At 38.6% G+C, this 17,788-nt stretch overlaps 1 protein-coding gene across 2 annotated transcripts in view; it reads left to right on the forward strand.

The window, feature by feature from the left end:
* LAMA2 (laminin subunit alpha 2) overlaps window positions 1-17,788 on the forward strand; it is a 457,344-nt gene that overhangs the window by 389,701 nt on the left and 49,855 nt on the right. For both annotated transcript variants that reach the window (XM_037894776.2, XM_037894777.2), the window contains exons 42-46: window positions 5,706-5,822; window positions 9,313-9,495; window positions 11,753-11,907; window positions 14,372-14,515; window positions 15,434-15,567. In XM_037894776.2, coding sequence (XP_037750704.1) covers window positions 5,706-5,822; window positions 9,313-9,495; window positions 11,753-11,907; window positions 14,372-14,515; window positions 15,434-15,567 — 733 coding nt within the window. The remainder of the gene's footprint in view (window positions 1-5,705; window positions 5,823-9,312; window positions 9,496-11,752; window positions 11,908-14,371; window positions 14,516-15,433; window positions 15,568-17,788) is intronic.

Here is a 17,788-nt window from a genome sequence, read left to right on the forward strand (position 1 = left end):
TGGATTTTAGCTGATCTAGTGTGTTGTAATTACTAAATGGTTACACATAGTAGAGCTCCTGTATTAATTTTGGTAACCAACATACTCTTCAATACAAAAATTACAATCAATAATAAATATACAATTTTTAAGTAAAGATTGACCAACATAGGCTGCATCTCCCTCATTACATCTCTATTTCTTCTGCTTATTCCTGTCTACTGTCTTGTATATTCTGTAGCTAAAGCATTAACTTGAGACTCATAATCCTCTTTATAGGATAAGACAGTGGGGAGCAAGAATTCTATTTGCAAAGGCGCAAAACAAATGTAGTAGAAGCAGCAAGATATACACATAATTTCACCAGCTAATTTGGACAGCACCCTGCCAACAACGTCTACTGTGCATGCAGTTTCTATGGTTTTAAAACTACTCTTTAAAAATAATCTAATGAAGCTTCCTTTCCCATTCTTTGGTGTCACATTTAACTATGTGTTCTTTGTGATGGCATCTTAGACAATTTCCCATGAGAACATGCATTCCATGTTACTATAAGAAAACTATATATGTTAGCAGCCAAGTGAAGGTATTTTAATGGTGCCGTGTCATCAGCAATTATTCAGTGCCCCCAATATATAAAATCTGCAGAGACCTAAACTATTCCTTAGATATATAAATAGATAAATCATCCTCCATTTATATGTAGCTCCTTAATCACCTACAATACTCAGGCATATGTGGTGCCAGATTAAAATGTGGGGAAATGGTTTTGCTCTTATGACTTTTTTAAGTTTGTTTCTTTTTCTGCTGAGTAGACAATGCTTTATCCCTTATTGCTATGCCACAGAAACATAAAATTGATTTGGCCATCTTAATCCAGGTCACAGGAACAGGTGTCCACTGCACAAAACACAATCGCAGCCAGCACTAATTGGCATTCTTGTGCAACCCCCTCACAGAGGCTAAGAACTGAATCGGTATACAGGGATCAATCCTGCAAGGCATTCAGCCAACTCAATTTCAGTGGGAGTTGAAGGTGCTCAGCATCTTACAGGAATTAACCCATTAACTCCTCCCAGGCCAGAGGTAAAGCATGTTAACTGAGCAATGTGGGCAAACTTGTATTGCAGCTGCTCATGTTGTACCTATTCTCGAGCTACCTGAAGGATTTTGGTCTCCAGCATCTTTCAATATTAAATATTTAAAGGAGAGAAAAAAATTCCATGTTAAATGAAGCCAGTGCATGTCATGATTAATATACAACATACCTGCTCAATACTTAATAAAAAGTACTGTCTGAATTATAGATTTACAACAGGTTACTTCCCAATATGGCCTTTAAGAACCTTTTTTACTTAGCAACACTGGTAAGAGAACTTCTCATGAACAGTGGTTTTAGGAGCTCCTCCCCTTCCCTCCCTTTCAGCAAGGGACTCCCTTAGGGCATTTATTTATGGCTTTATTCTTCTAATACTAAGAAAACAATTAAAAATGCATTTGATAAATTGAAAGGAAAAAAATATTAAACAGATGGAGTTTGAATATTCAAATTTAGGAGTTCCGGAGAGACTGAATTTATTAAAATCCATAAAAATTAGTTTGATGCTATAGTTACAAAACTGGAAACAGAGGTCTGGAAACATGATGCTTCAGAAATATAGGAGGGGAATAATTAGCATAATTTCTGGATCTGGCAGGCTAAAGAGGAGGAAAGGAGACAATTTAAGACCACACAGCAAAATTACTAGAAACACCACCTGAAATGAATAAACTATGTCAGAATTATTTTAAAATGTATACACACTAATATTCCAAAAAGGGACCAGAGACATTGGGGAAATAGGCAAATTTAGAAAATTAAATGGATCTAATTAAAACTGTTTGGAAGCTGATCTTAGTAGACAAGAAATTAGCTCTGCTACATTCTCTGATCATTTGGGGTAGATTCAGATGCCTTTACTCTTGTCCAGTAGCACCTTACTAGTAGCCCCGCTGACTTGACTATTCAATGAGATTGGAGAGTTTCAGAACCTGGTGCTTAAAAATACAAGGCACCTGGGCACCCAGGGCTAACCTTTGTAATTCAAACAAGATCTTTCCTGGGGCTTACTGCAGCCTCAACTCACCTCGCTTTCTCCCACAGGTTGCCCAAACAGGGAGGCTACCTCCTGTTCTATGTGGGGCACTTCCCAAGAGTGAAGCCTTAGCTCCACCCAGCTCAAAGAATTCCCCACCCTCCTACCTTAAATAAGAGAAGCATATTCTTCCCTGGTTGACGTTTCAGACAGCCTTGGAGTCCAAAATGTATCTCCCACTTACATGCCCCCCAAACATTGCCCCTCCCACAACAGCAGAAGAGGTATAGGTGGAGTCCTCTAGTGCACAAGGGCTTGATCCTGCAATGTGCTGAGTGCCTCCAACTTGAAGGTGCTTTGCACTTGGCAGGATCAGATCCTACCTGGGTAGTTAAATGGTTTTTTTCAGGGAGCCATAGATTTGCTTGGACCAGCTCCCCATCTTCTCCTAATTCGAGGCCAGCTCCTAATCCCTTTCTTTTTCATCCTCCATCAGGATGACTGTTCATGCTCCAGTGTCTGCTGTCCCTCAGCCCTCTTCCTTTTCTACCTGTGACTGTTTCTCTCTTTCTGCCTTTTGTTGCACTGCCTTTTGTTGCAGAGGTTGTGCAGATGCATGTGCTCTTTTGCTCTCTTTTCTACCCATTTTTTAAAAATACAACTTTTTTAAAAGTGCATTCTACTAAAAAAGAGTCTCACTTTATAAGGCCAGTGTTAATACTGTTCTAATAAATCACCTGGAAAGGAACAAAAACCCTAAATACATATCTGTTAACTCATTACAATAATTGATCAATCTATCAAAGAGACAGCTATTGTGCTGCCAGTAGAGCACATGGGGTTCAAGCACAGAGTATAGAGTCTATCCAAAGATATTCAGAGTACCATAGGAAGACTGTACACTTGGCCAGTTAATTAAGAAAGCAGGAAAATAAGAATTTTTTGACACACAAAATCATTTGATTCCCTGATAGTAAGTGATTGGCTAGTTTTGAGGGTTACAAAAAATCTTCAAGCCTTTTCATAATCTACAAAAATGCATATCTTGGTTTTATAGGTAATGTACAATTTTCTTAGATTTTATTTTTAAAAAATAACAATTTGTCTTCCTATCTGTATACATCCATCTTTGACAGATTTTAATCTTTTATAATCTATTGACTGGTTTCTCACAAGCCACATCCAGGAAAGTTAATACCCATCAGTCCTGAGAAAAACAAATATGCTTTCTTTATTAAAAAAGAGCTTTGGAATTCTGTAATAGTCATTGAGAAAATTAAAATTAGTTAACAAAGTTCTTCAAATCCTCTTGTCGTACTATATAGTTCTGTATAGCAGCTCACACAGAGGGGTCCCAAGCTGTTCCAAGCCAGTATATGCTATTGTAACACAAACAATATTAATAATAATTGTTTCAGGCCAGTGTGAGACAGAGACAACTGAGACACTCTTTGCATAGATAACGTAGAGTCAAATTGCTCACACAGTAATTCTTCTAATAGTTTGGTAAAGTGGACAGTACATTGAAACTATTTAATTTAATCTTGAACCTTAGGTAGGCAGTATGAGATTTTTTTCGGTCTGTGCCACAAATGTCTCAAGTCTCTCCGATAATTTAACTCACACCGGGAGCTCTTTTGACCCTTAGTCAGCCTATAATCAGGGGACCAGAAAGGTGACTTTGATCTGGTCTGGCAGACACCACAGACATCTGTTTGGATAAGTATTCAAACTTCTAATGTGTTTAATTTCACTGAACTTATACACTTTTGAAGGTCACAGTTAGAGTTTATACCCCATCCCCTTTTCTACAAATTATTCTCCATCTTCTGCTATCAGTTCAATCAGTTATTCTGATTCATGGAGTGCATTGGAGCCAAGAAATTCCCACCTTTCTGTTCCTCAACTCCAAAGAGCTCCATAATAATGGGAATAAGTGATTAAAAATGTCCCCCCAAATAGGTTTTTTCAGACATAACTAGCATTTTTCCCCCAAACTGTACGCTGGACTTTTTGAAATAAAGATTTCTAAATAACTTCAGTTGGAGCCTCTCTCTGAAGAGTCTGAAAAATCATTTTTATGTAGCATGTTGTTCCAGCAAAAATATCACTGTTATGCAAAACAGTTTGTGAAGAATATCGACTTATCTGTGAAGGATAATGTCAGTTTCATCCTTCATGTACTGATTATCACATTGCTGATCGTCTGGTTTGTACTAGTTTTTCACTTTAAACAAATTTTGATATATGCTTTTAGCTACAAACAAGTTTCCCTCCAAAAAATCAATCTGCATATTTCATGATAACTTTTTCTTGATGTAGCCTCCTAATATTGATCATGATGCCGCTAATATGGTTTCATGCCCTTTCTCTGGACATTGTATCAGTAGTTGTTGCCTTACTTTGAAAAAGTCCAGCAAGAATTGGGAAATAGCATGCTTATGGTGATAGTACACTACCTTGATTGTATTGTTTTGTCACACAAAATGGATGAACCATTGGCCTAGGGCAGACACCTGAAGAAGAACTTGTGAGGTTACCATAGAAAAGTTTAATGTTGCCTATCTTTAAAGCACAGGTCTGGTAGTTTGGCTTCTTGGGTCCTCTGCCCGGTTTGCCATTGACTCACTGGGTGGCCTTGGATAAATCAGTTAACCTCTGTCTGTCTTATTTTGTACTTACAGGAGTGTTGAGTACATAAAAGCCCTTTGAGAGCCTTAATAAAATCTCTCTATAAGCACCAAGTATCACCATACAATAGTCTAAGGAAATCAAGCACTTAGATACAAAAGAAATAGGTGCCTTAAATACAGAAGATAGCATTAGTAAACTCTGGAACTGAGTGTTACATATGTTCATTGCAGTAACTTAGTAAATTAATTAAATATATGTATATTGATGACAAATGGGTTGTTCATGGTCTGTTCTATTACAGTACATACCAAATGAATGTGTAAATGTAACCCATGCCTGCTTGGTGTGGCACTCTGTCCCCATCTAATGGCACCTAGACGAGGGGTGGCCAACCTGTGGCTCTGGAGCCATGTGCAGCTCTTCATAAGTTAATATGCGGCTCCTTGCCTAGGCATTGACTCCGGGGCTGGAGCTATAGATGCTAACTTTCCGGTGTGCTGGGGGCTGCTCACTGCTCAACCCCCTGCTCTGCCCCAGGCCCTGCCCCCTCCCCTGTGCCTGCCGTGCCCTTGCTCTCCCCCCCTCCCCACCAGAGCCTCCTGCACGCCATGTAACAGCTGATCACGGCGGGTGGGAGGCATGGAGAGGGAGCGGGAGGCACCGATTGGTGGGGCTGCCAGCGGGCAGGAGGCGCTGCAGGTTGGAGTGGTGGGAGCTGATGGGGGGCTGCTGAAATATTAGTGTGGCTCTTTGGCAATGTACACTGCTAAATTTCTGTCTCCTTCTCAGGCTCAGGTTGGCCACCCCGACCTAGACCATGTACAGATTGATGAGTCTGCTACAGGCTTGGCTAAGAGCCGGATGGCTTTTAGCTCATGCAGTAAAGACTCATACACTAAACTTCAGAGGTCTAGGGTTTGATCCTGCCTGCTGATGACCAGGGTCTGTCTGTGTTACATAAACACAGCACAGTGAAAACAATGAGTTAAAGCTTTTTTGTATGTGTACTCTCTGCAGAAAATGGGGATATCTTGAATAGTATGCAGAACAGGTTGAAAAATGCTGATGAAAAGAATTCTGATCTCCTGAGAGCTTTGAATGACACCTTTGGAAAGCTGGCAGCCATTCCTAAAGGTAAGTACAAAAAGTGCTGAAGCACTGTGCTCAGCTGTACTTCATTGTGTCATCTTGCATCTTTTTAAAAATGTGTATAGGTGTTATTCTTTGTCTACATACACGCCATCCATTGGCTGCTATCTCATTCACAATGAATGTACGCTGCGTATGAGAGGGAAACTGAACTGAACACAAATGCATGGTGTTCATTTGCATTTTGGGCTTGTAGGGGCTGCTGTGTTTTTGTCATTCTCAAATGGTCCACTTCTGGAAGATAGTACTTCTGGAAAGGAGTGATGGTGTACTGTTAGCCAAGCTGAGAGTAATCCCTGATAGTACCTGTTTTCAGAACAGTGGCTTCCCAGAATGGTAAGAACGACGATAATGGTATCAGCAAACAATTCAAAGAGACCTGGGATAAATAACAATCTCAAATTGCCCAAAGGACTCCAGATAGTCTGTATCTAGAGAGACCCAAATGACTGAGTCATTTTGGTCCATCTATACTTTAGAATACTGCTCAGTCAACAGTGAATCATGGTAGATTCTGTAAATAGTATATCATTTTTCCAGCACTGTCATTTGTGAAATAAATAAATGATTGTGTGTCCCATACTAATGGCCCTGCACTTTTTCATATATAAACATTGATACATGCAGAAATAGAATATATATACATGCTAATGAACTATTGCTCTTTTACCTTAGGGCTTGTCTACATGGGGAAATAGCTCAGAATAGCTATTGTGGAATAAGTATTCTGCACTAGGTCCCCATATAGACACTTATTCCACTTGAAGATTTCATGGATTAAGCTAAACTGTACAAAGGCACTTTTAGTGCCCAATAAGATTGTCCACAGAGAGCTAGTGTGGAATTGCTTTTGCACTTTTAATTCACACCTTAACTTATTTCACAATCACTTCCCAATGTAGACAAGCTCTTAATGAATGATTGCTCTAGTAATTATTATTAAAATAGCATAAGAGTGTCATCCTCAGCATCTCAGGGGCTCACAACTTTGTCCTTGCTCTGACCTGTTTCCTTTTTGCCTTCGACATCCCTTTTCACATCCTACACTGTACCTTGTTGCCCTCTCTTTTTTCTCACACTGGGGCCTCCATGCCTTCTTGCATGTTGACCTTGTCCCTGTAACTGCCTTTCTGGTCCAGTGTGCCAGCTGTCCTCACTTTCCTTCCTTAAAATTCACCTCCTTCATTAGCTGTCCACCACTGAGTTCTGCTGCTATGTTACCTGCTCCTGCTGTCATGCTTGACATTCTTCTCCCAATAATATTAAATAATAGGAAGAGTAAAACACAACATTGATCAAAATCTGAATTAAACCTAACAACTTCAGAAACAAAACTGTGTGATCCTTATTTATGGTATCTGTCCTCTATTCCCCACATCTCCTCAGACCATTGTCTTCTGTCATTACTTGCTGTGCTGTGTCTTATTTAGACTATAAGTTCCTCAGGACAGGGACAGGCTTTCTTCTATTATCATAAAGTGCCATGCAACTTATGGTACTTTATAACTAATAGCAAAGAGTCTTTCATACTCATTAATGTGCAAGAGCTCCATATATTTGATACTTTTGTGGTGCTAGTAAGGGACAGAGAAATACATTATAACTTCATTATAGTGGACACTTACAAACTGAATGCTTGTTTTAACATTCAAACAAAACATTCAAACAAAACCAAAAAGCTCTATCATCTATTTCAGAATGTAGTTTGCTACGCCTGTTCTCTCTAAAGAACTGCTCATTGTTGTTATGAACTGAAAAAATGCCCTGGAAATTTGCACCAAAAAAAAGTTATTATCTATCCATTTTGTAGTGTTGTCGAAGTATGGACTGCACACAAAGCTCCGTGCAATATTTTTCACCAATTCATTTCACACATTTTTGCATCTTCCAGATTTCACGTAACTGGAGATATTTATATTTTATTCACCCAGATCCTTGAAATCTTTCATTCATGAGATTTTGTGCTATGTCATGCGCACTTTAGTTAATTTTGTGAAGTTATTGCTACAGTTACTGGTGTGACTGTGTGCAGATAGATGTCTCAGTCAAGCAGAATGGACCTCAGAAGGCCGTCGCCTTTAGGAATACTAAATGTGAAGAAAGCAGAAGAAATATGAAGTAATGGCAATGTAGATTAGAGTTAGAGAGTTTTTGCTCTTGGGACAAGGACACAAGCGCACGAATGGCGTGCTTTGTAAATATGATTAAAACGAAGACTAAAATCTGTAGCAAATAAATGTCAAAGATAGGAAAATGTAGTAAACTGGTTATCAAACAGGGGAATTAACAAGGAAAAGCAAACTGCTCTAGTCATATCCCTGGCTCATCAAAGATTCAGCAAAACAGAATGGCCTGAACCAATAATGCAGACTTGACCAAAAAAAAAAAAAAAGCTCAGCAGGAATCAAAGTAGGAGGGCAGTTCACCTTAGGACAAGGACCCACATGCTTAGGAAAGGGTGTATTTTATAGTGTGATGAAAAGTAAGTACAAGGTATGCAATGAATAAATGTCAAAGGAAAGCAACACAGTGGCCTCAATTTACATTATTCTAAGGTAGACATCACACAAGGAGGTCAGAAAGAATACACTCAGGCACTTTGGGGAAAAATAGATAAAGAAATAATCAGATCCCACTCTTATGCTTGTAAAATATTATTAATGATACTATAGTGTTAAAGGGTTCAATTGTATTTCCAAAACAAAGCTGGCTTGTCAGAACCAGCCCACCCAGAGGGTGCTCTGGGCAGTATCCTTCCTCAAGAAGCAGAATTCCTCACAGAGTGCAGCCTAAGTGAGTTGTCTAAGGTCAAACAGGAAGTCTTTGGTGGAACAGGAGATTGAACTCTGATCTCCTGAGCCTCAGTTTAGTGCCTTAGCCACTGAGCTCCCCCCTTTCCTAATCAATAATATCTAATAGCTTCCACAGCATTTTCACACCTATCAGTGAAAATCATCTCACTCAAAACTTTGTTGCAAAAGGAAAAAAATGCTCAATTTCACACAGTTCAGGTAATTTGTAAGGAGCCACATTTTGATGAAAAATATTATTACCACAAATATTTCACTCAGCTGTAGTTCAAAGTAACCATAAACTATAGAGCAGCAGCTGAGTTATGTGGATCATGTAGATTAATATTCTGTACTGTCTTCACCAACACATCAAAGGGCTCCCCCTACTATGGGTTCTGAAGATCATCACTTTCATTCTCAAGGTTAATCAGATATTCCTAGCACAGGGAAAGGTTTCATAGAAAAATTAATCTGGCTAAGAAGATGTTTCATTCTCTACTTTTAAACAGGGCTGGATATTCTGTTTGTTTGTTTGTTTGTTTGTTTGTTTGTTTGTTTGTTTGTTTGTTTGTTTGTTTGTTTGTTTTTAAAGATGCAACTGTCAGGTCAAGAAAGACAGGGGGTCTGATTCTGCCATCTGTATTCACGACTGCTCTGACATTTTGGTCCTTTCTTGCGCACAGATACAGCTGTGAAGGTGCAAGCAGCTAAAGATAAAGCTGGACAAGCTAACACCACTGCAAATGATGTACTGGCTAGGATTAAAGACCTCAACCAGAACCTCCTTGGTTTAAAGAACAACTACAGCAAATTTGCAGATGATGTGGCCAAAACAAATGCAGTTGTGAAAGATTCCACCAAGAACAGTAAGATCTTTATTTTGTTTGTATGTTTTTCCCCTCAAAAGAAAGATCTTTCCCTGCTGCCATGATGTGATTTATAGCACATCACTATCTTTTTTGTTACAATTCAGTACATGATCTTACTAGAGTATACTGCTGTAATAGGAATCTTTTTGTATAGCCTCCATATTATTATACAGGCCTTAAAGTTGGAAAAGCTTTTGAATCTAAAGGATTGCTTCTGGTAACCTAGGAAGAAAGTCTAGCAGCTGCAGAAAGAACACATAGTGGATATATTTGCTCCAAAAACTATTCCTTAAATGGATAGAGGTGGGAGAAAAATCGAAGAAGCTATCATTGATTGGAGATTCCATCTCTAGATTCATCAAAGCTTCCCTCCCCACCCCAGTGCTAGGTTAATCAGCTAGAGAATTCTGTTAGGGATACACTTCATGACATCTTTTATATTCATTATATATATTCATATATATTCATTTTATACAGCATAAAGGCAGTTCTGAGGCACAATAATTAAAATGGACTTCCAGTGAGGTTGTTTGTTTGTATTTTAGCATTGAAGTGACTCCTGCTATCATGTAGTGATGATTAGGTTAGAATTTTCACTGGAAGATCATTTGTGTTTCATGGGAAAAGTTCAACAATTTAAATTGCAGCATGCTGCATAGTTCAATAAATCCCAGATATAATATAATTTGTTGTGTTCAGAAACATGTTGTCTCAACAAAAAGACAAAAGGATCTGTCTCTTAAAGTTGGAAGCCTAAATTCAGTCACATGGATGAGTGATCAGATTGGCAGTTAGGCACCCATTTATCCAGTTTAAATGACAGTAAATCTGCCCAAGTTTGATAACTAAGTTCTAGTTGTGTATTTCTGGCTGTGGGGTGAGTAGTGGGTAATGAGTTTCTCCAAACAAATCCTGTCCTTTAAGTTACTTGACTTTTAAAAATATTATCTTGCAATATTTTCTTTTGTTTCTCTCTTGTCTCTATACCTTACCTACAGAAATCTGTACATGTGTATGTGTGTTTATATATATCTGATGCCTCATTGTCTACCACAGAAGCTTATATATATGTGTGTGGGTGTGTGGTATATATATTGCTATTTTTCAGTGTCTGATGCCTCATTGCCTACTGCAAAAGCTTTTGCATAGTGCCACATTTTAGTGCTGCACTAGAACATTTACTGTTTTAAATGCTGCAACAATGGAACTAAAGATTTAAATTATTCTCACAGGATGTACCATAAGCAATATGCCGTATCTGAAAGTGAGGAGAAAGAGATTAACATAGGAGCTCTTGTTTTTTCTCAAGAACCTGGTGACTTGTGCCTAGCGAGGGGTGAACCTTAAATATCTTTATTATCCTGTTTGAATAAACATCCAAAATTTGGATATCTGTTTGGACCTTATCCAAACTTTTTGAGGCTGCCTTCCTACTGTATTACTGGTTTGCTCCCCTACTATATCAGCCACACACACTCTCCTTCCTGGACTCCAGCTGCCACGCAAGTCAGACAGGGGTAGAAGTAACTTAAAGGATTTACCGGTATGCCGGAGTCCTGAGCAGGGGGCAGGGCCTCAACCGGAAGAGGTGTGGTCTCAACCTGAAGAGGCGGGGCCTTTAAATCCCCAGGCCCATTAAATCAAGATTTAAAGGGCCCAGGGCTCCGGAGGCGGTGGCGGTGGCTGGGAGCCCCAGGCCCTTTAAATCACCCCCAGAGCTGTCAGCTGCAGAGGCGAGTGGGAGCCCTGGGGCTCAGGGGTGATTTAAAGGGCCCCGGGCTCCAGCTGCCGCTACCACAGCGGAGCCCCGGGCCCTTTAAATCACCAACGGAGGCCCGGGGGCTCCCGGCTGCCACTGCTGTCCTGGGGCTTGGGACTCTGGCGGAGATTTAAAGTTAAAAATTAATTATCTAATTATTATGCAAATAACTAATTAATTGCTCTTTTAATCCAACATGTTTCATTAAAGCAGGCGTAAAGAAGAAAGGTAAACTCTGAACGTGGAGCTGTATTGTACCACAGTTTTTTCTACCAGTACCATTCTCAGACATAACTATTGAGCCATACCGCTGTCATTTCCTCACACTGCAATTTTAAAATCAGTCTAAAAACATTCCTAAAGTTCTTATCCCCTTGCTTGCCTCAGGAAGCTGAATTTTCAGTCAGAATTCTCTTGGATTTTGCTATTGGTGTTTGTGTCCACTTTATCAGACTCTCCCTTCTAAATTTCTGCTTTTTTTTTTTTCATATGAAGTTGCTGACGCAGATGCCACTGTTAAAACCCTAGAAAAGGAAGCAGATCGGCTACTGGATAAACTCAAACCAGTCAAAGAACTTCAGGATAATTTGGGGAAAAACATCTCTCAGATAAAAGAATTGATAAACCAAGCCCGGAAACAGGCCAATTCTGTAAGCACGTCTTTCTCAGTAACTCTATGTGGGTAGTTTGTATCCTTTCATCCAGCAAAAGAAGCCATCCCAGTCCAAAATTCCTATGGTAAAGAGTGCAGTATAAATATCTAGATAGACAGAACCCAGGGTATCTGATGTCTGCTTTTTCCCTATGGTTTGCTCCCCATTTACAACACAGCCCTGTTGAATGGGGAATACTTATAGGAATGTTAGTACGACAGGACAATTTGGGGGTAACATGGATAAGGGTACAAGGAGGGGTCACAGAGGAGAAAATGTCCCTCATTCAATAGTTGTGCACAAATTAATACTGAAACAATACCAAAAAGATGTTTTCTGCCTCAGCATAGATATTAAAAACCTAATTTTGTAGGAGTTCCATTACTTATGAAACATATGGGTTTGGCGGCTTTTTGGCCCCTGGTTGGATCATCTCAAGCTAACTGAAAATGTAGAGTGCACTTGCTTTCCCATTTTCTTGATATTTACTTCTCCAGGTAATAATTTAATAGACCCTTGTGCTTGAGATAAGAGCATATTTCCTTACCTGGTTACTGAGTCCCAAGTCTGTATCTCCAATGTAATTTTTAAACTCAGGGATCAACTAGTAATAATAAACTTATTTGGCTTTTGACCTGCAACAATCAGGAAAACTGTAAAGAAAATCCTAAGAGATGAACATTCAGTTAAGCTCCTGTATAATTCAAACAAAACCAACATTCTGGAGCACAAGTGGCTGAAAGGAATGTATGCATAATAATGGAGCCATGACATGTCTGCTCCATCTGATAAAGTGCATTTCAAATTCTCATAGAAATATAGGTAAGACAGAAGGGCAGGTTCATCATCATCATCATCATACTTTTCCCCTACATAACACAATGCAAAGACTTCAAAGTACTTGGCCTCTCAGAACTTCTGTACACTATTGTTATCCTTGTTCTATGGATGGGAAAGCCAGCATGGAGGGAAATTAAATGACTTGCCCAAATTCACGTAGCACTATATCTGAAGGGCCAGAAATGAGTCTGGATCTCTAGATTGTCTTTGCTAACCAGTCAACCATGTTCTTTTACTGTTCTTGATCTTTTATCCTTTCAGTGTTTTTTTTCAGGTTCATAAAAAGCTCTCATAAAACATATAAATGGTTGCAAGCATGCAGGCTCCTAAACCTTTGTGAATGTAGCATGATATATTTCAGAATAGTTAAATTTTATAAATTAGTATTTTAAAACCTTGTCTGGAGTTTGCAATAGGACCCTATTATAAGCGTATGAGACAAATATGGAATACAAATATCAGTTGATTAAAACTAAATGATTCATGAATGCAACAAAACTTTTAGTGCCCCCCAAAACATATCTCACACATGACACACACAAAGACCCTACCCAGTCCTCTCTGCTGCCCTCAGTGAGGTGCTGGGTTCCCTCAATTCACCAAACCTGAATTCTAAGTAGGCCCTGATCCAGCGAGTAACCTACATAACTTTAAGGACATAAGTAGTAACAATGACATCAGTGGGACAACTCAGATGCTTAAATTTATGCAGGTACTGCAGTGATTTTCAGCATCAGGGCTTTAATTCATTTCTGTATCCAGAAAAGAAAGTTGACTTGGAGAAAGCGTTGTTTGCTTGCTTTTGATACCAAGAATCCAGAAGCCATTAAATGATCCACGTAATTACTGTCGAATTTCTTCTTTAGTGTGTATGCCATTCACCTTAATACCTAATGAGTTGATCATGGTTATTAATATTACAGTCAATGTCAAAGGAACTTATAATCATCACTAATCGATTATGATATTTAAGACTTAACAAGGATCCATTAAAATGGAACTAGCAACATCTGACAGGAAAAGGAATCTAATCTTAATATAAAACAAGGAAACCTGGAATATATAGTGGCGAAGAATGTCTCAGTTGGGGGCTACTAAAGAACCATGCAGTTATAAAATCAATTATTGGTAGAAAGTGCTTTGAGATCAACTGATGAAAAATGCTATATAAGAGCTAGGTATTATTATTATTTATTATTACTATTTATTATTATTTATTATTTATTTATTAAATAGAGCAGCCATCCAGGTCAAGGTGGTGTTTCTATGATTCTTTTATCTAGCCAACTTTTGAATATCTCCACCACCTGAACTACCACAGCTTCCCCATTATCTGCTCTAGTAATTCTTAATGTAAAATAAATTTCCTCCTGATATCATGTCTGAATGCCAGGTAAAGCTACCACTGCCGTTAATCACAATCTGTCCTACTAAACAAGGAAATCTCATTTCAGTGTCCCAGATACTGAGTGGCAAGCACCAATGCCTACTCCTCAGTAATACGTGTGACACAGAAACGAAACAAAAGCAAAATCCATTTGCAGTTATTCTGAAGCCCCTAAAGTTTTCTCTGGATTAATGAGCTGTAACTCAGGTTCTCTCTGCTGTGTTTTCTTTGAAGATCAAAGTCTCTGTGGCTTCTGGAGGTGACTGCATTCGCACATACAAACCGGAAATAAAGAAAGGAAGCTACAACACTGTCATTGTCAATGTGAAGACAGCAGTAGCTGACAACCTTCTTTTTTATCTTGGAAGTGCCAAATTTGTAAGTGTGGTTTCAGTTTTCCCTTGTCAGAGTTTCTCAATCAAATTGGATAACTGACATACAAAAAAAAAGAGGAGAATGTTTCTTCTCAGAGGCTTCAGAGAAACAGCGTAGAGTCTGGGAGTTTTACTTGTTCCCTAGTTAGTTACTGTTTCTCATAGAAGAAGGGGAAAATATTGCCTTGTATATTAATGTAGGTTTTTAGAAATAACATAGGTGGGAAATATTTTGTTTTTAGCTAGGAATCAAATCTGAGACTCCTATATGAACTGCATGAAAGCTGTAAGAGCTGCAGTACAACGGGGGTGACTTTTGGTTTGTTTCTCACGTATTTTCCCTTGGGAACGAAGTTGCTAATCATCTAAATCTGTCAAACATCCTGCTTAATATGACTTCAAGTCAAGACTATAACTTCAGGAATGTGTAGTGATGAAAGATTCAGTTTTCCGTGAGCCCTCCAGCAGACAGGCTTCTAGAACCATCAATAATAATTCAATAAATGGGAAAAGTGTTCTTTTCCTAACATCCTGAGCTATGTGTTATTTTCCTACTATAAATGAAGATTTAGGATGGCAGTGTGTATTAACGTATAGAACGCTCGTATTTTCCATTGTAGGATTGCCAGCCAAATGAATGTTTGTATAGTATTTCAGTTAACAACTTAGAGAGACAGTCGGTGACCCAGCATTGTGTGGACACACATCACTTGGCAAGATGGGAACCTGGGGCTAAGAGGTGGAGGTCTGAACTTAGATCTCTCTTGGGAGTTATTGTACAAATTTTGTTATGTGAGCATGGGTCTCGAGGCCCATTAGGTTACTAATGATCTTCAGAAGCTTAAAAGGATAGGGATTTATAAGGATTGTTCTAATCCAAGTATTTGATTCCTTATCCCATAGATTGTTTTTTGTGTCTTAGACTGACTTCTTGGCCATAGAGATGCGTAAAGGCAAGGTGAACTTCTTATGGGATGTGGGATCTGGTGTTGGACGGGTTGAGTATCCAGATCTGACCATTGATGATGCATTTTGGTACCGTATTGAAGCCTCTAGGCAAGTACTCAATTAATTTGCAAGCTTTAGTTCTTACCCAAAAAAAATGATGAAACTGAGCAAGCCATCTGTCAGGTCCACTCTCTTCAGAGTCACATTCTTAAATACAGCATTTGTAACAGTAGTTTTAAAAAAGAGGTACATTTGACTATGATAAATATAACCCAGTTTAATGGATTTCTGAACCTGTGTCCAATAGTCCGTTATCAGAGAGTTTGTAGCCAAAGAGGTTATAAATGTGTTACATAGTGTATCTCTCTGACTGCTACTGAAAAATATTACACATGTTTAACGTCCATAATCTGCTTTTACCCCTGTACTCCTTTGCCCTTCCTCCTTCAGTCCACACAAAATCCAACTACTAAAAGCTTCCCTTTTTTACTCCTCATGTTATAGGCTCTTGTCATCACCTTTAAGACCCTTCACATCTTTGCCCCTCCTTCCTTAGCCACTCTTGTATTGTAGGTGGAACCCCCAGCCCTCTATGCTGTCAGTGATGCCAGTCTTACCCCCACTTCCACTTCTCTCAAATTCCTCTTTGTGCTGGGAACACCTTTCCTCAACACATCCGTAAGGGACAAACTCTCTCCTCCAAACTGCTTCTTATGACACACTTCTACCATGAGGCTTACAAGCATTTAGCCAAATAACAGTGGCTTGGTAGACAAGAATTTTGGGATAGATTATCTAAAAAATGCAGTTGTATGTGCTGTTTCTCTTCCCTACCTTTTGTCCGTTTGCTCGTCAGAGTGTAAGCACTTCATGTCATGGTCTGTGTCATCTTATGTGTGTGTACACTGTACTGTGGGCACTACTATAATACAAATAAATATTGATGATAATGTTTAAAAAGTTACTCATTAGCACAGCATCATTTTTAAAATGTTTAAAAGTTAAAGGCTATTTCTGCACTCAAACTGAAAACTATATTTTTCTCTCTGACTTTCAATGAATTGTGTCTTTTCAAAACCTCTTGGTTTGATGCAGTATTGGGAATGGATGGCCTGTCACATCCCAGTACACTGATTCTTACTCAGCATGCCAATCTAATAGGCACAATGCCTCTTCATGCTGAAAACATTTGAAAAGATGTGGTTTATAGGAAAAATCAACATTAAAAATATTTTGGTCCGTTTAAACAACACAGATTTTTTTACATATTTTGAAAAAAAAAAGCAAGTGATGAATGTTTTTTAATTTTAGAAGTTTAGATAAATTAATAGCTGAAAGTTACGTTGGCTTCTTGATCCATATATTTAGAGGCACTATATTGGTATTTCCCTGAAGTGCATACCATCTGGTACGGCAATTAAGGCAAAAAAAAAAAAAAAAAAAAGGTTGGTTTAAAAAAACTAGATGTGTTTGAATCTCTGTGCATACTATTTACCATAGTGTAGGCACTATTAAAATCTTTATAATTTTTGCTTTGGCAGGTGGATAACGTTACTGCATTTAGCATAGGGAACACTGTATTTCGTGCATAAAGAATATCATGTCAGCACTAACTATTTGCACGGGGAGCTGTAATATTTTACTAGCAAACTATGCTACATGTGTGTACTATGTATATGATGTGTCCTTTATTTGCTAGTGAGGAACAAACCCCTATAATTTATGTAATATCAGATCAAATGAAATCAGAGAGAGAACATGAATCCTAATTTGAATAAATCTTGTCCCATCATAATATGTTAATTTTACATAGTGTTAGACGCACGAAAGATTAAAATAGTCAACAAATGAGACAGGAAGGAAAAATAGGAGTTTTAATTTCTATTCTGTCCATAGCTTTCAGAAGAGGGAAATGATGTTCAATTTAAACAATTTAATGAAATCACAGAATAAGCCATTCAAAGCAGAGAGCTAAATAAAAGTATGGCAGAGTGTCCAACTGCTGGCTCAATTAAATCTTATAGCTGGGAAAACACAAATTGGGATACTTATGCAAGATATTCATCAGGTTAGTGCGGTCTGCGTTCATATTACACATACTGAAATAGCTGCATGTCACAGTAGTACAGGACCTTCATTTGCAGGAAAACTATTTCAGCAGAAAATGGAGTCAGGACATGATATAGACATCCTACAAATGCACATTGCCTATTAAGCTGTTGTTCGTGATATATAGGGCATTAGATCTAAAGCAACTGGAACAAACTGCTAAATCAGCAAGGGAAGCAATTACAGTAGCCCAAATCTGAGGAGTGGAGCAGTGTTTAGA

The sequence above is a fragment of the Chelonia mydas genome, chromosome 3 (genome assembly GCF_015237465.2).
Source record: "Chelonia mydas isolate rCheMyd1 chromosome 3, rCheMyd1.pri.v2, whole genome shotgun sequence".
Taxonomy (NCBI): domain Eukaryota; kingdom Metazoa; phylum Chordata; order Testudines; family Cheloniidae; genus Chelonia; species Chelonia mydas.